We start from the raw sequence: 24,246 nt of genomic DNA, 5'->3' as shown, positions 1-24,246 counted from the left end.
ATGGGAGCAAGAGACGACGAGTACGATTATCTCTTCAAAGGTAAGCAAGAAATCCGTACTTCCGTTATTTGGTTTTCTCAGACTTCAGTGGATTCTCTCACGACCCTTCCTGATGCGTAATAACCGAGTTGCCCTGGGGACAGTACACCTCGCTGTATTTCAGTATTTCAATGTAGCAAGCCATTTTGCGCTTTGATGTACACCCGGGTGTGGGTCTGTCCCTCCACAGCTACAACCGGGTCATTGTGTACCTTGTAGTGTAAGTGCAGTCGCATCAAATATGTTTCTGGCCTTTTGTTTCCCTTAATACTGGTGCAGAAATTACCTGCTGCATTTTCACCACTCCAAGTTGTGCCTTTTCCTTTTTCCTGCTCTTTGCATCATGTCCTCTTTGATGAGGTGGTTTGTTTAGTAATGTCGTAAAAATATACAGACTTTGATCCATGATTGCTGGCTACAGTCTAACATTAATAGCTCTGACAGGGATATTGACAATGTGGTTTGTGACTACTGCATTGAGGAAAAGTTCTATCTCCAGGTTTACTAATGGCATCCTCTCACCTGTTGGGTTTATACATTTGGGATAGTTCAAATAGCAAAACTTGATTAAACTGACTAGATTTTACAATGCTTTTGTGCTTATGTATGTGTTATGTATATTATGTTATAAGCTTACACAACATACAAACATAAATAGATATATGTGTGTATATATATAAACCATATGGCCAAGAACAAACCATCCAGCCCAAAATTATTTATTTATATATATGTGTGTGTGTGTGTTCATCCCCATATGGTTTATGGCCTAGGTGTAGTGGCATAGGGAAATCATTTGTACCAAAGGTGTGTATGTTGAGGTTTTTTCAGTTTCAACCATGGCTTGATTATTTTAGTCAAATGGGGAAAAATCCCAGGGGTCTGTTAGGCATGACTCCCAGTTTTTTGTTGTTTTTTTTTTCTTCTCTTTTTGATCTGACTCCTAACCTTCTTTCCCCCCCCCCCCCATTTTAAATGTAAAAAAAAAACTCATTGATGCATATTTCTGTACTGTAGGTTGTTTGCCCCCACAGATTTTAGTACAGATGCCGATAAAGCAAATTTTAACTAGGCAGTGCATGTTCAGATTCCATAAGGGAACCTCATTTATCATGAGCTTTCTGCATTAGAGGGTCTGAAACACTGGTTAAAAGGGTGGCTATTGTTCTGAAAGGTATCGTAGTTATCAAATGTACTGCACCTCTAGAAGGGAAGGAACAATTTATTAGGAATATTTGTTTTCTCAAGCAACTGCAATGGAATTTTTTTTTTATTTCATTTTATACAGCAAAAAAACATTTTAACTGGATCTGTATTCTCCCAGGCTAAGGTTTTACAACTGTAATGTGCCTTTTAACATGAACTATTATGTTAGGTCATTGTGATAATACGAGCATTGAACATCCTCCGCATCTTTAGTTGAGAAGTTGGGTGGAATTGGTCCAGGACAAAGTTTTGAAGCTTGTCATTTGTCAAATTTTTATATGTAAACTATAGGTGAAATATATTCGAGAGAAAAATACCTCTCGTCTTATATTCAAGGTCGTCTTATAATCAGACCTCAAATAGGAGGCGTCACTGGGGACTGATATATCTGCCTTTTGCGGGAAGCTGCTATATGGATTAGTTAACAGTGGCAGTGGAAAAACATGGAATCTCCAATGTAAGAAAAAAAACAAAAAACTTATTGAATATTTTTCTACTTACTTTGCGGCTTTCTGCCTTCTACGTATACTGCCTTGAGGAAGTCCATATCCAAGAAGAACACAGATCCTTCTAAAAGGGCTATTTTTTTGCCCAAAGATTTGTTGTGTATTTTTTTTTTTCCCTTCTTTCCATGCATATACTGCGCTGCAATAGTCGGGTCATTTAAACCATTAGATACTACGAACCGACATGCTGGAGTCATGCTGTTATGTTGCATTGTCGCAAAGCGAGCGTACGTAAACAGGTCAATGGTTGTGCTGCAACTATGGTTTTAGTCACGAGTGTTCTTAAAACGGGATATGCCCTTAGTACATATGTATCAATTTCGACTTACAGATGCAAAAGGTGGGTGGGGTGCTCAAATGAGTTGACAATCTAGAAAGTGTGTTCACAAATTGGAAGATGCCTGCTTTCAATTTTGCATAAGCGCTATGCAAATGTTATGTTCTTCCTTGGAAGGTCATTCAAGTTGCACGTTGGACTACTTCTAGTTATGCAACTTTTGGAAATTAACACCACCAAGGTGAAGCAGTTGTGGCTGCAAGTATTAGTTGTTTGTATGATAACATTACTTTTTCTATTACCGTATTTGCTCGATTATAAGACGACCCCCCCCCCAATCTGAATATTTATGAAAAAAAGAGAGCCTGAATATAAGACGACCCTATAGTAAACAATTACATTACCAGTAAATGTTAATTCATGTAAACTATTACATTTTTTAATAAAAGCTATGATTGAAAAAAATATTTTTTTGTTGTATTTTCCAACCTGCCCCCCAATTATGCACATCTGCCCCCAGGCTTGCCACTCCAATATGGCACTGTGGCCCATGATATGCCTTTTAACCCTCTATATGCCACTATGCCCCATGATATGCCTTTTAACCCCCTATGTGCCACTCTGCCTCCAGAAATGCCTTATACCCCTATATGCCACTCTGCCTTTTAACCCCCTAAATGCCATATTATGGGGCAGAGTGGCATATAGGGAGGTATAAGGCATTTCAGGAGGCAGAGTGGCATTAAGGGGGTTAAAAGGCATTTCACAGAGCACTGTGCCTCCAGAAATGCCCTATGCCCCCATTTAACACCCCACACACACACACACACACACACTTACCGGTGCTTCCAATTTCCTATTGTATTGCCGGGGCAGCGGGTTGACGTCTACGCGATTCGCTGCAGCCGGAAGGAGGTGGAGTTGGCAGCGAGGGTTTGTCTGCGTTCCCCGCACCGGTGCGGGGAACTCTGATCTCTGACAGTTGGGGAAGGTCTGCGCGATGGACGCAGACAACCCCCGCTGCTAGCCACGCCTCCTTCCGGCTGCAGCGTAAGTTGTCTATGCGGATCGCGTAGACGTCAACCCGCTGCCCCGGCAATACAGGAAATTGGAAGCACCGGTAAGTGTGTGTGTGTGTGGGGGGGAGACAGAAGGATCCAGGTCCCCTGCAGCGGTGCGGGGGATCTGGATCTTAGTCTCATAGTCAGACCTCTATTTGAGGTCTGATTATAAGACGACCCCGATTAGAAGACGAGGGGTATTTTTCAGAGCATTTGCTCTGGGGAAAAAAAAAAAACCTCGTCTTATAATCAAGCAAATACGGTGTATATATACAAACAAAATAACATTCCAGGTAGCTTACATTTCAGTATTCTTATACTGCTCTTAACAGTAATTATACAGCTTGTGGGATATAATGTATATTTGCATTGCATTTATTTATATAGTACCAGCAGATTTCATAGGGCTGTTACAATCAGTGGCATAATTAAACCCCTTAACAACCTTTTCGGGACCGTCACGCAAAAACAGTCACTTAACAACCTTTGCCGGTCCTGAACCGTCATTAAATTAAATAAGCTTAGAAAGTGATTGTTAATCACTTTCTTTGCTTAAACGGTGTTGCTGTAATGCCTCGATGTTGAGGCATTCAGTAACGCCGAGATCGGCAACCCTCCCCGGGACGTCAACATCCTGTTTTTAAAAGCGTTTAGGAGGCAATCAACGATCGCCTCCTAAACTTCAATGGTGTCGCTGGAATGCCTCGATCAGGAGGCATTCATCGATACCAAACACTTACCCCAGGATGGGCTGTGACCGGTCCAGAGAGCGGTCACAGCCACCACTGCAAGTGATCTTCGCCATCCGCAAGATGGCGGCCGCCCCGTAAAAATAAAATAAAAAAAAAATAAAATACAAAAAACAATGAAGTTGAAAAAGTTCGCTAGATAGTCTCCAGACCCTCGAGAACTCTGGCTCCACTTGCAGGTTGAATACAGGTACTGCATTCAACCTTGCAAGTCAATGGAGCCCAGCTTTCTAATCACAATGTGATTAGTAAAATATAAAAAAAAAAAAAATTATGGGAAAAAAATGTGCTAACATTTAAAAATATTTATACCGTTATGTCACCAGAGGAACCATCCAGTACCAGCAAAATGTGTAAAAAAAAAAGTTCATTATTTTGAGCAAATGCTAAATTTTCTAATTTCTAAAAAAGTCTCAGCATAGAAAGAGTTAAAATAAAAGCACTTTAAATTCCCTAATTTAATAAAAAAAAAATGGCATGATGGGGTAAATTGGAGTGGCCGGGCTCAAAGATAGGGCATAGGTACAGACCAAAATGGAGAAAAAAAAAAATGCACTTCCCAAATGTGGCATTTTAAATCTCAAACAACACGACAAATCCATGCATGTGGGGTATCACTGCACTCGGGAGATGTTGCAGAACACACATTGGGGTGTTTGATAATGACGCATACCAGGAGCTATGAATTCATTCCTGAAGTACAATTTGTGTGGAAAAAAAAAAAATACAAAATTAAATTTTGGCAAAGGCAGGTGGTAGAATCTCATGCATAAAAGGGTTAAAATACCAGCATTTGAAATACTTTGTGGTGTCTAGTTTTCAAAAATACATAGTTTGATGGGGTAAATTGAAGTAGCCGGCTTCAAAGATGTTCCAAAGGGGCAGAATGACCAAATGACCACCTGAATTACGCATGTCCCAAAAGTAGCTTTTTACCAGCCAAACAATCTGACAAACCTATACATGTGGGGTATCACCATACTCGGATGTTACTGAACACATATTGGGGTGTTATATTTATAACTAAATTTCAATTTGTGTGAAAAAAAAATACTATTACAAAGCTTGACAAAGTGTGCTTGTATAATTAGTGCATGGAAAGGGTTAAAATACCAGCATTTGAAATACCTTGGGGTGTCTAGTTCTCAAAAATATATGGTTTGATGGGGATTAATTGAGTTAACCGGCTTCAAAGATGTTCCAAAGTGGCGATGGAGGCAGAATGACCAGATTTGGAAAAAAAAGGTTTGGAAATCATAAAAGCTTCTTGTACTTATTGCCCAATAACTTGCAAAAAACATTGAGTATTTCTAAACTCAGGACAAATAGAATCTATTTAGCTAGTTTTTTTTTTCTACTTCCTTTTGTAGGTGAGTAAAAGATTTTTCAAAGAAAAGTCGCCATGTTTTATTTTTTTTATAGTAAATAAGATATGATCAAAACATATGGTATCTGAAGAAAGCCCATCTTGTCCTGAAAAAAACAATATAAACACAAGCACCACAAAAGTGTTAAAACGGCCTCGGCCCCAAAGGGTACAAAAAGAAAAAATGAGCCCGGTCCTTAAGGGGTTAAAGTCACACACAATAACAAACTGGTATAAAAGGAGAAAAGGGCCCTGCTCTTGCGAGTTTACAATCTAGTCTGTGGATGGGGATGAGCTGATTTGTTGGTTATCAAAATTATCGAATTACCAGTCACTCCATTTATGCAAGAATTTACCATTAAGGGACACTCAATGCATATGACAAGGGTTGTTGATATATTTTTTTATATAGCACCAACAATCTATATAATAGATAATGAAAATCGTTGCCAACGAATTTCATTATCGATTAGTTGAATCGATTTCTATCGATTATAAAATGAGGGTTTTTTTCAGAGCAAACTGAAGCTCTGAAAAATACTCCTCGTTTCAGTGTGACTCACAGCAGCAGTTCCTACTTACCAGTCCCTCCTTGCAGTCACTGCCGATTGGCCTGCCCATTTCCTTCTTCCAGTCCCTCCCTGCAGTCACTGGTGATTGGCTGCAAGAAGGGACAGGGAGAAAGGGGCGGGACCAAAATGCCAGTTGGTCCCGCCCATTTCCCATAGCGTCCACATGGCTCAAGAACTCCTCTTACTGTGAGTATAAAATTATTTGGGCTGCTGAAAGTTAGGGGCAGTTATAGTTAATGGGATGTTTAGGGTTAATTTAGGGGCAGATGTGGTTGATGGGGTCTTCAGGGTTAATTTAGGGCAGTTGTGGTTGATGGGTGTTTTGTGCTGGTTCCACGGACTAAGCATATCGGTGACATCCTCCGCTGATGTCAGGCTCCCTTCTTATTAAGCTGAAACAAAGGCTGCAACTTGTGGCCTTTTCGGCAATTATGGCTCCCATACGGTGTATTGGACACTATTTTCAGCCTATTCCGCGTGGCGTTGTAGTGTTCCGAGTGTAGGGAATGCCAGAGCATCGTTGGTAGGTGAGTATTTGTGTTGATCCTTCAGGTAATTAAAATGACGTTTTAAAAGGACTTAAAATAGAACATTTGGTATGTAATGTTTTCTTTTAAAAAAGTATTGCGGGGGGGTTACTTTTCAAAAATTGGATGCTTTGCACTTATTTTCTATTTCACTTCTTCTTTCAGTGGTGTTGATTGGTGACTCTGGAGTGGGGAAGAGTAACTTACTATCTCGTTTTACGCGTAATGAATTTAACCTGGAGAGTAAAAGCACCATCGGGGTGGAATTTGCCACTCGGAGCATCCAGGTTGATGGGAAAACTATAAAGGCTCAAATCTGGGACACAGCTGGACAGGAGCGATATCGAGCCATCACCTCTGCGTGAGTTCTATACAAATGTACCTTCATTACTGGATTTGTTTCTTAAATATAAGTATCTACATGTTTATACAATAGACGTGAACAGACATTAATGGATCCAGAAGTATTTTAGCTGATGCTTAAATTTTTTTAGAAGTCCTCATACCTATGAAAGCTATATAAAATACTGCCTGCTAATTAAAAGCACTAATTAGTCGCCAGTGACGGTAGTGAAATTTAAAAATGTATTGATGATCTATTTAACTTTTGAATGGAAGTTGAAACAAGGGTCTCACACTAAGAAACACTAGCCACTAGCTGGATTGTTTATCTACTTTGTGTTTATTGGGCTAGCTAGTGAAGAAAACGGTGTCAGGTATTGCAAAATTCCAGCAGCATAAAAACTAATTCAGGTTTTACCAAGTGTCAGATATTAAGCTCCTAGCGAGTTGAGAAATTATTCTCTCATTTCACTTGCAATGTTTTCACTCAAGTGAAAAAGTGAATGTTCTCCATTTTGGTAAGAACAAATTCTCAATTTTAAGATAGTCACAACAGGCAGTGCAAGGACAGCCATTTTTGATGTGTTAAACCTTTATAACGACCATACTATCCTGAAAGAACTGGCCTAGAAATAATGGTATGTCTAAAGGATTTTGTATCAATACGGACATTTCCCCACCAGTACACACACGATATGGGCCAACAGCAGTGGTGGGATTCAGCCGGTTCGCGCAAACCGTTTCTTAATTACCCTATTATAGGCCGCACTAACCCCCCCCCCCACACACACACACACACACTTAAAGTGGTTGTGCAGCCTATAATTGGGTTTAGGATCCAGATCCCCCGCGGTGCTGCAGGGGACGTCTGTGCGATGCAGACTACTCTGCTGCTGCCGGCGGCTCCACCCACCCTCCTCACTGAATGGGGCTGTCACCGCCCACGAAGGTCACTGAGTCGAGCTGGCCAGCTGACGCAATTCTATTTCGGATCAACGGGGACGGCTTCTTTAAATGCCACCCCTGTCAGCCGGGGCTGCTCAATAACTTTCGTGGGCGGCACCAGCGCTGCACAATGACCTTTTGTGGGCGGTGCCATCCCCGTTCAGTGGGGAGGGTGGGAGAAGCCGCAGTAGGGTTGTCTGCATCACACAGCAGGAATCCAACATAGTGCGCATCGGGGTCTTCGATCAGGTAAGTTGAATTAACTGGGGGCATGCTTGGCAGTGGGAGGCTTGGACAAAGATGGACTGGGGGCAAAGGCAAACTCTGTCCCCAATTTCCTATAGGCATCGTTGTCACTAAATAGCTTTCCATAGTCCCATGTTTAGTGACAAAGATGCCTATGGGAAACTGGGGGCAAAGGCAAATTCAGCCCCCAGTTTACCATAGGCATCTTTGTCACTAAACATGGGACTATGGGAAACTATTTAGTAGGGCTGAAACAACTAATCGATAAAATTGATAATCGATAATTAAAATCGTTGACAACACTAGAATCCAGATCCCCCGCAATGCTGCAGGGGACCTGGATTCCCCTCACTGTCAGCCGGTGGGTGTCCGTGCGATGCGCACAGACAACTTCCCCCTCTCCCCTCCACTTTCATACACCCCTCTGACTCCTCCCCCCTCCCATACACCACTCTGCCTCTCTCCCGACTCCCTGGTGTTTTGTGAACCTCCGTTGCTGACAGGCACTTTCACTGCAGAGGATCATCCTCTGTCAGCTGGTGGGGGTCTGCGCGATGCGGACAGACAGCCTCCGTTACTGCCCTTCACTTACGCTGAGGCTTCTATGAAGCTGCAGTGAAAGTGCCTGTCAGCAACGGAGGCTCACAAGACACCATGGAGTTGGGAGAGAGGCAGAGTGGTGTATGGGAGGGGGGAGGAGTCAGAGGGGTGTATGGGAGCCACTCTGCCTCTCTACCCGGCTCCCTGGTGTCTTGTGAACCTCCGTTGTTGACAGGAGGCAGAGTGGTGTATGGCAGGGGGGGAGGAGGCAGAGTGGTGTATGGGGAGGGGGGAGGAGGCAGACTGGTGTATGGGTGAGTTATAGTGGTGTTTGGGGGTTATAATGAATTTCAGGGTAGCAGAGTGGTGTATGGGTGTGTAAATGAATTTCAGGGAGGCAGAGTGGTGTATAGGGGGAGGTAGAGTGCTGTATGGGGGGTATAATGAATTTCAGAGTGGCATATCTGGGGGAGGCAGAGTGGTGAATCAGGGAGTGTAATGAATTTCAGGGTGGTGCAGGGCATTTATGGGGGGTGGAGTGGCATATCAGGGTGCACAGTGGCATATAGGGAGCTATAAGGCATAAATGGGGCGAGTGGCATATTGGAAGTTTTAAGGCATATAGGGGGTGTAAGGCATATCGATATTGGGCATATCAGGAGGGCATAAGACATATCTGGGGGTAAAAGGTATATTATGGGGCTCAGTTGCATATCGCTGGCATATTGGCACAGTGGAATCTCTGGCATATAGGAGGTATAAGGCATATATGGGGGCAGAGTGGCAAACTGGGGGGCAGTTTGGTAAATAAAAGAAAATATAAATAAGGCTTTTTTTCTCAGTTTTTATTAAATATGAAAAATAGTTAACATAGTAAATTCATAATAGTAGTAGTATTAATTCATAATAAGTTTGAGAAACACTGTTTGGGTTCTTGTAGCTTTTATTATTATGTCAGTAAAATAAGAAGGTGAATAGACAGAGAGAGGCCATTGCGATGTGTGTGAGACTGCCTGAGTGTGTGTGTGTGTGTGTGTGACTGCCTGAGTCTGTGTGTGTGTTAGGGCTGCAACTAACGATTATTTTAATAATCGATTAGTTGGCCGATTATTTTTTCGATTAATCGGATAAAAAAAAATATGCAAATTTTTTGTTTATTTAAAATTTAATGAACTGGATGTTAAAAAACAACTTAAAATTTACATTAACATTCTTATTTTGTTATGATGTAATAAAAAAACAATATGTTCAAAGTACAAAAACCCAAACACAATATTTATGAAACAAAATAACCCCAAACATTCTGAAAAGAGGTGGACTATTACTGTTCAAGAAACTTTGCCCCAGCCCTGGCACTTTGCACCCAGCACTTTGCACCCACCCCTGGCACTTTGCACCCAGCACTTTGCCCCACCCCTGGCACTTTGCACCCGGCACTTTGCACCCAGCCCTGGCACTTTGCCCCAGCCCTGGCACTTTGCACCCAGAACTTTGCACCCAGCCCTGGCACTTTGCCCCAGCCCTGGCACTTTGCACCCAGAACTTTGCACCCAGCCCTGGCACTTTGCACCCAGCCCTGGCACTTTGCACCCAGCACTTTGCCCCAGCCCTGGCACTTTGCACCCTGGCACTTTGCACCCAGCCCTGGCACTTTGCACTGTGCCCCTGCACCCAGTCTCCAACTCTGCCCTGCACCCAGCCCTGCCCCCACATTCTGCCCTGCCCCCACACTCACACCCTGCACCCACTCTACCCTGCACCCACTCTGCCCTGCACCCAGTCTCCAACTCTGCCCTGCACCCAGTCTCCTGCCCTGCCCCCACACTCACACCCTGCCCTGCATCCCCACCCCCACTCTGCCCTGCATCCCCTGAAACCCCACCCCCACCCCCACGAATCGCTCTGTGCGAATGGAGCCACTCGCACAGAGCGAACCGCTCTGTGCGAACGGAGCCACTCGCACAGAGCGAACCGCTCTGTGCGAACGGAGCCACACGCAACTAAAAGAAGGCGGAGAGTGCAGCGGAAGCGGGGAACGCTCGCGGAGGTAAGTAAAAGGAGCCGAGTGCTCCAACAACGAATCGATCACTCGATTAATCGATAACGGAAATCGTCGACAATGATTTCCGTTATCGATTATTATCGATTTTATCGATTCGTTGTTTCAGCCCTAGTGTGTGTGTGTGTGTGTGTGACTGCCTGAGTCTGTGTGTGTGTGTGTGTGTGTGTGAGACTGCCTGAGTGTGTGTGTGACTGCCTGAGTGTAGTAGTAGTATTAATTCATAATAAGTTTGAGAAACACTGTTTGGGTTCTTGTAGCTTTTATTATTATGTCAGTAAAATAAGAAGGTGAATAGACAGAGAGAGGCCATTGCGATGTGTGTGTGTGTGTGTGTGACTGCCTGAGTGTGTGTGTGAGACTGCCTGAGTGTGTGTGTGTGAGACTGCCTGTGTGAGTGTGTGTGGGACTGCCTGTGTGAGTGTGTGTGGGACTGCCTGTGTGTGTGTGGGACTGCCTGTGTGTGTGTGGGACTGCCTGAGTCTGTGTGTGGGACTGCCTGAGTCTGTGTGAGAGACTGCCTGAGTGTGTGTGTGTGTGTGTGAGAGACTGCCTGTGTGTGTGTGTGTGAGACTGCCTGAGTGTGTGTGTGTGTGTGTGACTGCCTGAGTCTGTGTGTGTGTGAGAGACTGCCTGAGTGTGTGTGTGACTGCCTGAGTCTGTGTGTGTGTGAGAGACTGCCTGAGTGTGTGTGTGTGAGAGACTGCCTGAGTGTGTGTGTGAGAGACTGCCTGAGTGTGTGTGTGTGTGTGACTGCCTGAGTGTGTGTGTGTGTGTGACTGCCTGAGTGTGTGTGTGTGTGTGACTGCCTGAGTGTGTGTGTGTGTCTGCCTGAGTCAGTCTGTGTGTGTGTCTGCCTGAGTCTCTGTGTGTGTGACTGCGACTGCCTGAGTCTGTCTGTGTGAGGTTTTTAATTTTAGTACGAAATCTCGGAAGTGGTTATTAAAAAAATAAAAAATAAAATCCCACCACTGCCCAACAGCCTCACTGTGTAATTACTGAGTAGTGGCTGGGTGTAGAGTCTGTTGGTATCTCTGTTCTCCTCTCTGGTTGCGTACTCTTCAGTCATGATCAATGTAACTGGGGTCTGTGTGGGACGAGGCAAAACGTTTCTCCCTTTTCGTTAAGATAAAAATAATTTAAACGTATTTTTTATTTTATTTTATTATTTCTATTGAATCCATCCATCTAGTTACAGGAGAGATTCCTCTTTAACCCCTTAACGACAATTGCCGGTCCTGGCACGACACGGAAAAGCATGTGCTTTACGACAATTGACGTGCCAGGACCGGCACGTCTTTAAACGGGTGCAGAAAGCGATCTGTTTTCGCTTTCTGCACCCAAAAAACGTTGCTGAATGCCTCGACCTCGAGGCATTCAGCAACGCCGCGATCGGAACGAAGGGGCCATCTCTGGCCCCTCCACGGGGCGTCAACATCCGCCATACTTTGTATGGCGGCGGACGCCCGTTTTAAAAGCGTTTAGGAGGCGATCGACGATCGCCTCCTAAACTTAAATGGTGTCGCTGGAATGCCTCGATCAGGAGGCATCCAGCGACACCAAACACTTACCTTTCGATGGGCTGTGACCGCTCCGGAGAGCGGTCACAGCCGCAGCTGCCGATGATCTTCGCCATCAAGCAAGATGGCCGCTGCCCTGTAACAGGAACCAACAAATTTTAAAAGTTCGCTAGATGGTCCAGACCATCTAGAGAACTTTGGCTCCACTTGCAGGTTGAATACAGGTACTGCATTCACCATGCAAGTCAATGGAACCCAGCTTTCTAATCACAGTGTGATTAGTAAAAATAAATTATAAAATAAAATTAATAATAATTAGAAAAAAAATGTCACTATCAGGGGAACCTCCAAGTTGAAAAAAAATGTTAATTATTTTTTTAAAAAGACAAAAAAAAAATATATTTTTGTGAGCAAGTCCTAAAATTAGCATATTAGCTTAAAACAATTCTCGCATGGAAAGAGTTAAAATACTGGCATATTAAATGCCCGTGGGGTGTCTACTTTTAAAAAAGGTATGATTTGATGGGGTAAATTGAATTGGCCAGGTTCAACAACGTCCCAATTAACACCGGGAGAAGGATGGCCACACACCTAATTTCCAATTAGAAAAATGCACACGTACCAAATGTGGCCTTTTAGTTCCCACAAAAATGACACATCCATGCATGTGGGGTATCACTGTACTCAGGAGATGTTGCTGAACACATTATGGGGTGTCGTGTGACAGCGGCATATACCAGGAGCTGTAAATTCATACATAAAGTAGGTGTGTGTGGGAAAAATACACACACAAAAATACTACTGCAAACTTTGAAAACATGCTGGTGGTAAAATGTGTGCATGCAAAGAGTTAAAATACCAGCATTTAAAATACCCTGTGGTGTCTAGTTTTGAAAAATATATGGGTTTATTGGGCACACTGAAATGGCCCGACTCAAAGATGTACCAAATAGGGCATAGGCAGTGGATCCCCAAATGCCAAAGTTCAACATTGAAAAATGCGCATGCCCCAAATGTGGCCCTTTTGCCCCCAAACAGCCAGGCAAAATCATTCATGTGAGGTATCGCTGTACTCAGGAGATGTTGCTGAACACATATTGGGGTGTTTTGTGATAGTGACATAAACGAGAACCTTTTAATTCATACCTGAAGTAAAATGTGTGTGACAAAACAAATGCAAAAAAATGACTACCACAAAGTTTGACAAAAATGGTGCATGGAAATAGTTAAAATACTAGCATTTGGAATACCCTGGGGTGTCTAGTTTTCAAAAATATATGATTTGATGGGGTAAATTGCATTGGCCGGGTTCAAAGATACCCGAAATGGCACATGGGGGGGAAGAATTACCAGATTTGGAAAAAATGGCTTTGAAATAGCAAAACGCTACCTGTACTTATTGCCCCATAATGGGTAGAAAAAAGCAAAAAAACATAAAAACATTGGGTATTTCTAAACTCAGGACAAATAGTAGAATCCATTTAGCAGGTTTTTTCATTACCTTTTATAGATGAGTAAAAGATTTTTCAACTAAAAGTTAGAAACAGTCATTTTTTTCTAAATTTTTCACCATATTTTATACTTTTTTTAGTAGTAAATAATATGATACAATCAAAACAATGTCATCTAAAGAAAGCCCTTCTTGTCCTGAAAAAAACAATATCTAATGTGTGTGGGATCAGTAAACGGGAAAGAAGAAAATTACAGCTAAACACAAGCAGCGCAGAAAAAGGCCATTGTCACGAGGGGTACAAAAAGTAAAATCAGCCTTTGTCACGAAGGGGTTAAAAGCCCCAGAGGAGTCCAAAACAAAGTCAATACAGGGTATTGTTGTATTCAGGAAATGGTTATATATAGGAAATACCCTTGTCATAAAGGGGTTAAAATGTCACAACCATTACATCAAACAATAAAATGTGCAGGCTATGAATATTTCTGATAAATTATACTGTAAACTATTTTTGCCTATTCTGATCTTCAGCCTGGCGCTTTTTTTTTTGTTTGTTTGTTTTTCTGACCAAGGCCAACTATAATGTAAAACCACATGATACTTTTTGTCTACTTCTAAAAACCCTCTGCATTCAAACTATTTAATCCACGGTGTTTCCTTTAACCCCTTAAGGACCAGGCTGTGTTTTACCTTTTGTACCATTGGGACCGAGGCTGTTTTAATAATACTTTTGCGGTGTTCGTGTTTAGATGTAATTTTCTCTTCACTCATTTAGTGAACCCACACAAATTATATGTTGTTTTTTTCAGGACAAGAAGGGCTTTCTTCAGATACCATTGTTTTAATCATATTATCTAATTTCCCATAAAAAAAGTAATAAAATATGATGAAAAATGTAAAAAAAACCCACATTTTCTGACTTTTACCCCAAAAATCTTTTACTCATCCAAAAAAGCTAATGAAAAACCCTACTAAATATATTCTACTATTTGTCCTGAGTTTAGAAATACCCAATGTTTTTATGTTTTTTTTGCTTTTTTCTGCACGTTATGGAGCATTAAGTACAGGTAGCGTTTTGCTATTTCAAAACCATTTTTTCCAAATCTGGTAATTCTTCCCCCCATGTGCCATTTCGGGTATCTTTGAAGCCGGCCAATGCAATTTACCCCATCAAATCATATATTTTTGAAAACTAGACACCCCAAGGTATTTCAAATGCTAGTATTTTAACCCTTTCCATGCATGAGATTCTACCACCAGCCTTTGCCACACTTTGTGTTAGTATTTTTTTGGTATTTTTTTTTACACAAATTGTACTTTGGGTATACATTTATAGCTCCAGGTATACGTCACTATCAAACAACACCCTAATATGTGTTCAATAACATCTCTCGAGTACAGTGATACCACCCATGCATGGGTTTGACTGCTGTTTGGGGTTAAAAGGCCACATTTGGGAAGTGCGCTTTTTTTCCCCTATTTTGGTTAGTCTGTGCCTATGCCCTATCTTTGAGCCTGGCCACTCCAATTTACCTCATAAAACCATATATTTTTGAAAACTAGACACCCCAAGGTACTTAAAATGGTAGTATTTAACCCTTTCCATGCATCAGATTCTACCACCAGCCTTTGCCACACTTTGTGGTAGTATTTTTTTTTTATTTTTTTTTCACACAAATTGTATTTTGGGTATAAATTTATAGCTCCAGGTATACGTCACTATCAAACAACACCCTAATATGTGTTCAGGAACATCTCCCGAGTTCAGTCATACCCCACATGTATGGGTTTGTCTGGTGTTTGAGGTTAAAATGCCACATTTTGGAAGTGCGCTTTTTTTTCCCCCCATTTCGGTCAGTCTGTGCCTATGCCCTATCTTTGAGCCCGGCCACTCCAATTTACCCCATCAAACCATTCATTTTTTTAAATTAGACACCCCTTGGGTATTTGAAATGCTTTTATTTAAATTTTTCCACGTCAGGATTTTTGGGAAGATACAGCGCTAATTTTAGCACTTGCTCATAATAATAAACTTTATTTTTTAATTTTATTTATTTTACTCTTTTTGGACTTTTTTTTTACATTTTGCTGGAACTGGATAGTTCCTCTAAAGCATAATAATTTTTAAATGTTACCATGTTTTTTTTAAGCTTTTTCTTTTTTTTTATTTTTTTTTATTTTTTTTTTTAAATATTTTACTAATCACATAGTGATTAGAAAGCTGGCCTGTATGGTTGAATGCAGTACCTGTATTCAACCAGCAAGTGGAGCCAGAGTTCTCTAGAAGGTCAGGAGACCGTCTAGCGAACTTTTTCAACTTTATTATTTTTTTTCCCGGGCCGCCGCCATCTTGCGGATGGTGAAGACTGCGTGCAGCTGCGGCTGTGACCGCTCTCCGGAGCGGTCACAGTCCATCAAGAGGTAAGTGTTTGGTGTCGCTGGATGCCTCCTGATCGAGGCATTCCAGCGACACCATTGAAGTTTAGGAGGTGATCGTTGATCGCCTCCTAAACGCTTTTAAAACGGGCGTCCGCCGCCATACATGGTTCCTGTTACAGGGCAGCGGCCATCTTGCTTGATGGCGAAGATCATCGGCAGCTGCGGCTGTGACCGCTCTCCGGAGCGGTCACAGCCCATCGAAAGGTAAGTGTTTGGTGTCGCTGGATGCCTCCTGATCGAGGCATTCCAGCGACACCATTTAAGTTTAGGAGGCGATCGTCGATCGCCTCCCTAAACGCTTTTAAAACGGGCGTCCGCCGCCATACAAAGTATGGCGGATTTTGACGCCCCGGGGAGGGGCCAGACATGGCCCATCATGCCGATCTCGGTGTTGCTGAATGCCTCGACATCGAGGCATTACAGCAACACCGTTTAAGCTTAGAAAGTGATCATTGATCACTTTCTAAGCTTGTTTAAGTCTGATGACGTGTCAGGCACGTCATAGGTCGTTAAGTGACCGTTTTTGCATGACGTGCCTGACCCGGCAATGGACGTTAAGGGGTTAAAGGTGCTTTTCCACCTAGCGTGCGTCATAAAATATCATTAGATAAGCTCTGCATCCTGTATAAAAATAAGCAGAAAATGGCATGAATCTCCCCCCCCCCCCCAATCCTAGTCCAATAAAAACCACATTATAAGAAATTAATTTATCAGCATTGCTTAGCACTAGAGTCCTGTATGTTAGATTGGTTAAAGCAGGGCTCGACAAATCCCAGGCGCCATGGCGACAGAGAATTTTGTCCTGGCGCCTAGGTTTTGTCAGCCTCTTACATCCATAAAAAAAATGTGGATGTAAGAGACTGAGTAACCACACGGGGGCGCTGCTGCTGCTGTCTGCCCAGGAGTCTGAGCAGACAGCACAGCCACCCCGAGCCTGAGATCACTCCCACGGAGTGATCCTGTAGGCTGAAACCGCGGTTGCTGCAAAACCAGCAATCGTGTTATCAGCTGCCACAGGCAGCTTCAGGGAAGGGGGTTGTATGTTGATTGGTTCCCCACACAAGTGTGGGCACCTGACCCAACACCCCCCTGCTGTCTGATCGCTCCATGAGAGCGACAGTGCAGCGTTAACCCCCTTCAATGCCGCGATCGCGGCATTTAGGGGTTAATTCCCGTTTTGTACGGGGCTCTGCTGCTGGTGGTCTGCCTGGAAGCTGCTGTGTCATTCACAGTCCGGCCCCTGGTAATGGCTAAGCATAGCATATTGGCGTCATTGTAAATTTGAGTCCCCACAGTGAGTTATTTACAAAGCAAATTACAGGGAAACTACAGTGTATTTTAAAACTGGTAAACTCATTTAGCATGGATACAGGAGAGGAATAAAATTTCAGTAATAATGGGGGGGGGTAGATTGAACAGCACCTTTTAACTAGTAGAGCAAAAACTTTTTCTTGTATGTCTTACTAAATACTAAGATTGTCTGTTTAGCAGTGTTTACATGGCTTAATTCCAAGCAGTAAGGAGAAATTAATGAAATGTATAACTGTATGTACCCTATTTGATTTTGTCTGTTTTAGTATATTCCCTCATGTCGCAAGAAACTTTTATAAAAACTAAAAAAAAAAAACCAAGATAGTTCCTCACCTTTTTTGTGATATTGAAACTTTGAAATAAAAGTGCAGTTTTCCAAAGATAGATAGAAATCTATATACTGTATTGGCTCGGATACAGGCCACACCCTAAAAGTTTAGGTGCCCTTTTTAATGAAAAAGTCCCCCCCCCCCCCCGAGATATGCTGCCACTCCTGTCCCGAAGATGTACCCCCCCCGAGATATGCTGCCACTCTACCTCCCCCGAGATATGCTGCCAATGTCCCCCCCCCCCCCCCACCAGACTTACCGGTGCAGATTCCACGGGGTCTTGCGGGGCCGGCAGGGGACATCTACACATAACACATATTCAACTTCTGGTGCCGGCACTTCCGCCGTGGGAAGTACCGGCAAGGAAGATTGTTCGTGCAGAGGTTCACCGGCAGCGGCGATGCTAGCCTCCGCTGCCGGCACGTCTGCAAGATGTGCTTTAAAAATCCCCCCCCCCCCCGTGGGAAGTGCTTGCAGGGGAGGCTGTCTGAGCACATCCGAGAGTAGGATACAGGTCCCCTGCACCGCTGTGGGGGATCTGTATCCTAACCCCGCTGCTTGCCCGGCGCCCGGGACTGCATGTCCCAGGCGTCGGGTGCTAGACCCCGAATATAGGCCACACCCCCACTTTAAAGACTTGTGGGGGGGGGGGAGTGCGGCCTATATTCGAGCCAATTTGATATGTTTTTCTTTCAAATGTTTTTTTAATACAGTAGTAGAACATTGCAATGAGAATGTATTTTCTTTATCCTCATCATGTAAAATGACAATCATGCATCTTAATCATACATTAAAGCCTTCACACTAACAAACACATTTTCTCTAGTTATTACAGGGGAGCCGTGGGAGCTCTACTGGTTTATGATATTGCTAAACATCTAACATATGAGAATGTGGAGCGTTGGCTCAAGGAGCTGAGGGATCATGCAGACAACAACATAGTCATAATGCTGGTTGGGAACAAAAGCGACTTGCGTCACCTTAGAGCTGTTCCAACAGACGAGGCACGAGCATTTGCAGGTAATGTTCAATGTGCACTTAGAAAGGAAATGGTGTAAACTAATTTACAAGTTAATAAACAAGTGATACTGAAAATGGTATAGCGTCTTTGTATAGTACACATTAGTCTTCGAAGCTGCTGCTGTGGTTATCTTGATAACCATTTAATGCTTCGTGTAAAGTTTTTAGGGCTGCAACTAACTATTATAATCGATTTGTTGGCCGATTATATTTTCGATTAATCTGATAAAAAAATTTTCATTTATTTAAAATAATTTAATAAACTAACGTAGGATGTAAAAAAAACAAACAGCAGAATAAAGAAAACTTTGATAAAAATGCATTTCTTGTTTTTATTCCCCCCCCCCCCCGTTATGCACATTTGAGCCCAGGCTTGCCACACTGCCTCCCAGATATGCCACTCCATCTTCCCCACTGATATACCCCCCTGAAATCCCATAGTACACATATTTGCAGACTCGTTCACAGACACAATACTTTTATAAATAAATACAGGGTTAATCTTCAGTGCCCCCAGGATTTAGATTCCCCTCAGTTTGCCCCCCCCTTTACCTATAACTGCACCTTAAGTTAACTTTTATTTAAATTAACCCTCAGTCCTCGGCATTAAATTAACCCTGAAGAGAAGACCCCATTAACCATAACTGCCCCTAAATTAACCCTAAACACCCCATCAACCACAACTGCCCCTACATTAACCCTGAAGATCCCATCAACCACAATTAACCCTAAACACCCCACTAACTATAACTGCCCCTAAATTGACCCTAAACACCCCACTGACTATAACTGCCCCTAACTTTAGCCCAAATATTAATTTTATACTCACCAGTTAGATGAGTTCTTGAGCCATTAGGACGGTATAGGAAATGGGTGGGGACAAATGGCACTTTGGCCCCGCCTCTTTCTGTCTCCCTGTCACTGCTGATAGGCCCCTTTCTCTCTGTCCCTCCTTGCAGCCAATCGGCAGTGACTGCAGGGAGGGACTGGAAGAAGGAAGTGGGTGGCCAATCGGCAGTGACTGCAGGGAGGGACTGGAAGAAGGAAGTGGGTGGCCAATCGGCAGTGACTGCAGGGAGGAACTAAGTAGGAGCTGCTGCAACTAATCGATAATGAAATTCATTGGCAGCGATTTTCATTATCGATTATTATTAGGGCTGAAACAACTAATAGATAATGAAAATGGTTGTCAATGATTTTCATTATCGATTAATCGAATCGATTTTTATCGATTATAAAAAGGTTTTTTTCAGAGCAAATGCTCTGAAAAACTCCTCTCCTTTATATAATCCGACCTCCAAACAGAGATCGGATTATAATACTAGAATCCAGATCCCCTGCAACGCTGCAGGGGACCTGGATTCCCCTCACTGTCGGCCGGTCTCTCACTTCCGTCTCTCTCCCCCCTCCCATACACCCCTCTGACTCCTACCCCCTCCCATACATCACTCTGCCTCTCTCCCGACTCCGTTACTGACAGGCACTTTCACTGCAGCTTCACAGAAGCCTCAGCGTAAGTGAAGGGCAGTAACGGAGGCTGGCTGTGCGCATCGTGCAGACCCCCACCGGCTGACAGAGAATCATCCTCTCTGTCAGCCGGTGGGGGTCTGCATCGCACAGACGTCCTCCGTTACTCACCTTCACTTACGCTGAGGCTTCTATGAAGCTGCAGTGAAAGTGCCTGTCAGTAACGGAGCCGTGTAGAGAGGCAGAGCTGTGTATGGGAGGGGGAGGAGTCAGAGGGGTGTATGGGAGCCACCCTCCCACACACCACTCTGCCTCCTCCCCCTCCCATACGCCACTCTGCCTCTCTACCCGGCTCCCTGGTGTCTTGTGAACCTCCGTTGCTGACAGGAGGCAGAGTGGAGTATGGGAGGGGGGAGGAGGCAGAGTGGAGTATGGGAGGGGGAGGAGGCAGAGTGGAGTATGGGAGGTGGGAGGAGGCAAAGTGGTGTATGGGAGGGGGAGGAGGCAAAGTGATGTATAGGAGGGGGAGGAGCCAGAGTGGTGTATTGGTGAGTTGTAGTGGTGTATGGGGGTATTATGAATTTCAGGGCATATCGATATTAGACATATCTGGGGGGTAAAAGGTATATCAGGGGGCTCAGTTACATATAAGGAGTATAAGGCATATCAGGGGCACAGTGGCATATCAGGGGGCACAGTGGAATCTGGCATATAAGAGGTATGTCAGTAAAATAAGAAGGTGAATAGAGAGAGAGAGACGCCATTGCAATAAAGAGATGAAAGTGTAAATTGTACGTTTCTTATTACATTATTTTAAATTGAAAAAAAATTGCATTTTTTTTTATCTGATCGAAAAAATAATCGGCCAACTAATCGATTATTAAAATCGTTAGTTGCAGCCCTAATTATTATCGATTAGTTGTTGCAGCCCTAGTAAAGTTTTTATGTAGGGATTACTGGTAAATTAAGAGTTTGAAAGAAAGGGAAACTTTCTCAGCTTGCTCTAAAAGTAGAGTAAGTAGTTAAGAATCCTTTCATTGGAGAAGCTTTTGGGTAATACCTGTTATGTTGAGAGCTTACAGAATGAAACTGTAGGTTGCATGTAATGTTAATGCCAAGCTTAATTTTTCACTTAAATGCACAAAATCGTCTACCACTACTGCTTACATTATAATAGTTATGTTCCTAAAGAGAATATTATTACAATTACAAAGTAGGTAAGATCATTCCTTCTTCCTATGTCGTGCTGAATTCCTACACCAAGTCTGACAACGATAAAAAAGAAAAAAAAAAGAAAAATTGAAACAATTCAATGCCATCGATGTAATTCGTGATGTCGGCTCTGATTAGCAGAAGCCATATTGTAACAAACTTAATTCTAAAGAACTTTGCTTTGTATCCCCAGCTGTTGTGCATGTAACTAAGTTTGGCATTACAATTTATTTATTTTTCGAAATTCCTTTTGGGTTTTCAAAAATGTATCAATAGATTGGCATGTGTCAGTACTTAGTACTTATGGTTATTCAACCATTCTTATATGGGGGGGGGGACTAGAGCTCAGTCTAGCCCTTTTCTGGTGATGATCCATTCACAGTATTTGGCTGTAGGTGTGACTAAGGTTCTCATGGCGCCATTTGGGAAAAAAAATTGTTTTTCTGCAATTTGTTTCTCAGAAACTACCCATCAGATTTGCATGAAATTTGAAGGGATTGCCAGGAATCCAAAAGTCAATAGAACCTTTGTTCAAAATTAAGTATTGATAGCACTACTTTTATCAATAAAATTAACCAAAAGTAAATCAGAAGGAGCAAAGCTGAATATTTAGCAATATAGAAAGGGTGGTAATAAGGGACCAAAGCAGACATGATGGCTGAAAGTAGGGAAGGATTAGAGGAATAACTTAGGGCTGAAACAACTAATCAATAAAACTGTTAATCGATAATGAAAATCATTGTCAACGAATTTCATTATTGATTAGTTGAATCGATTTTATTGACTATAAGATGAGGGTTTTTTCAGAGCAAAATGCTCTTAAAATCTTATAATCAGATAATAACACTGAGATCCAGATCCCCCGCAGCACCGCAGGGTACCTGGATCTTCCTCTCTGGCAGCTAGCCGGCGTCTGTATGATGCACGCAGACATCCTTCACTTCTGCCCTCCACTTCCGCCGGGGCTTCTATGACTGAGCGCCGGCACCACATGACTTTCCGGTGCTCCATCATAGAAGCACCGGCGTAAGTGGAGGGCAGAAGCGGTGGCCCCACTAGACACCAGGGAGTATGGGAGGGGGGCATAGTGGCTTATAGGGAGGTATAAAGAATATCTGGGGGGGGGTGGCATATAGGGGGTATAAGGCATATCAGGGGCTATTAAGACATATTGGGGCAGAGTGGCATATAGGAGGTATAAGGCATTTCTGGCAGCAGAGCGGCAAGCCTGGGGTCAGATGTGCATAACTGAGGGGCAGGTTGCCAAATAAAAGGAAATAAAAACAAGAAATGTGTTCTTGTACCTTTTTTAACCCCTTAAGGACAATGGGCGGTCCCTAAACCCATTGAAAACAATGCATTTTGAGCCCGTACAGGCTTTGTCATTAAAGGGTTAAAATATAGCTGTTATGTCAGTAAAATAAGAAGGGAATTAGGGAAATGCCATTGTGATGGAGATAATAGGGTTAATGACACGTTAATGTAAATTTATAGATTTTGGGGGTTTTTTTCTGTTCATTACATTATTTTAAACAAAAAATTTGCATTTTTTTTTTTTTTTAATCTGATCAAAAAAATAATTGGCCAATTAATCGATTATGAAAATAGTTGCAGCCCTAGAATAATTGTTAGATCCCTGAGTAGTTTGCATCTCGTTTGGGCAGTCTGTATTTCAAACAATGCTGCTCAGGTACCATTCTACTTATGTTTTTTTTCCCCATTTTAGAGAAGAACAACTTGTCATTCATAGAAACTTCTGCATTAGATTCAACAAATGTGGAGGAAGCCTTCAAAAACATTCTTACAGGTAATCCCACAGGGATAAAGCACTGAATCACTGTGTTTGGAGGAACACAAACTGTCAAAAATGTTCTACTATATATTTAGAAAGTAAGGGTTTTTTTTATGCTTGTCCTCAAAACACCTAAACTATATATTAAAAGTTAAGGTTTGCACAACTGTTGTGTAAACAGATACACTAACTGGTGAGTAGAAACCGTCACCAGCCGCGTTACTTTGCTGATTCTCGCTTGGATGAAGATTACAGAGTATCACCTGGGATTCATCAATATTGTTTCTTAAATGTGCACTGCGTAGTGTTCTCAATCCTTTGTTTTATTCCATTTGTATTTTCATGACCTCCCAATCTTTAAGTGCAGCCTAGATTCCACCATTATGATTAATATACAAAATGGTGGAACTAGATCAGAGCAAGAGTAAACAAGTAAGGCCACAGCGATGGTTACCCAGTTTCGTTAACACTTGGCTTACTGACACTGCCATGTGGTGCTGGATTCCAGCAAAAGTCTGAATTACGTGAAGCAACTTCTTCCTCCACTCAAGGAGCACTAGTCTAAAGCAGTTATTTCTCAGCGAGGCAAGTCAGACCCTCTTTTATATACTCTAGTATTGTTACTACAGTCTTTACCTTAAGATGTTCAATAAAAACTTCTAATTTCCTCGCACCTATCACACATTGTAACGCACTGGTTATTTGGACCTGCACAGCTTTGCTGGTTCACATGCTGCAGCATGAAATGGTAGGTGGGAGTGTCTGTAGGCGGTGAGACTGTTCTAATGCAATACATATGGAGGGCTTTGGATCAACAGGAGGGTTTCTTGGCAAGGGTAGTATTTCAATAAACTCTTAATCAGTTTGCACTCTTATTTTTCTCCTTAATGCTCCCAGTCATTTACAGATGGCATATTTGAAACTGTTATGTATGAATAGCCTTCGTACACTTGTATACAGCTGCCTTTTTAATGTGTTGAGTTGGTGCAGGAACTAGTTATATACATTATCAAAAGTTCCTATCTAGTTTTTTTTTCTTGTATGAATTATGTATGCATTTTATTTCTAGTCATTTACCACAGGATGGCGTTTGCCCATTTATTTTCTTTTTACTTTTTTTTGCAGAAATATACCGAATTGTGTCACAGAAGCAGATTGCAGACAGGTCTGCTCATGATGAGTCCCCTGGTAATAATGTTGTGGACATCAGTGTGCCTCCCACCACAGATGGGCAGAAATCCAGCAAACTGCAATGCTGTCAAAACCTTTAA

The 24,246-nt window shown here is 42.6% G+C and overlaps 1 protein-coding gene across 1 annotated transcript; it reads left to right on the top strand.

Moving 5' to 3' along the window:
* Nucleotides 1–24,246, top strand: LOC149289534 (ras-related protein Rab-11B-like). Its single transcript, XM_089490635.1, has 5 exons — nucleotides 1–40; nucleotides 6,469–6,664; nucleotides 18,311–18,504; nucleotides 22,910–22,990; nucleotides 24,101–24,246. Exons 1-5 carry the CDS (start codon nucleotides 1–3, stop codon nucleotides 24,244–24,246), a joined length of 657 nt encoding a protein of 218 aa, XP_089346761.1.

The sequence above is a fragment of the Sceloporus occidentalis genome, unplaced genomic scaffold, assembly GCF_023333645.1.
Source record: "Sceloporus occidentalis isolate IW3139 unplaced genomic scaffold, rSceOcc1.0.p SCAF_45, whole genome shotgun sequence".
NCBI lineage: Eukaryota > Metazoa > Chordata > Lepidosauria > Squamata > Phrynosomatidae > Sceloporus > Sceloporus occidentalis.
This window is presented reverse-complemented; position numbering and strand designations above follow the sequence as displayed.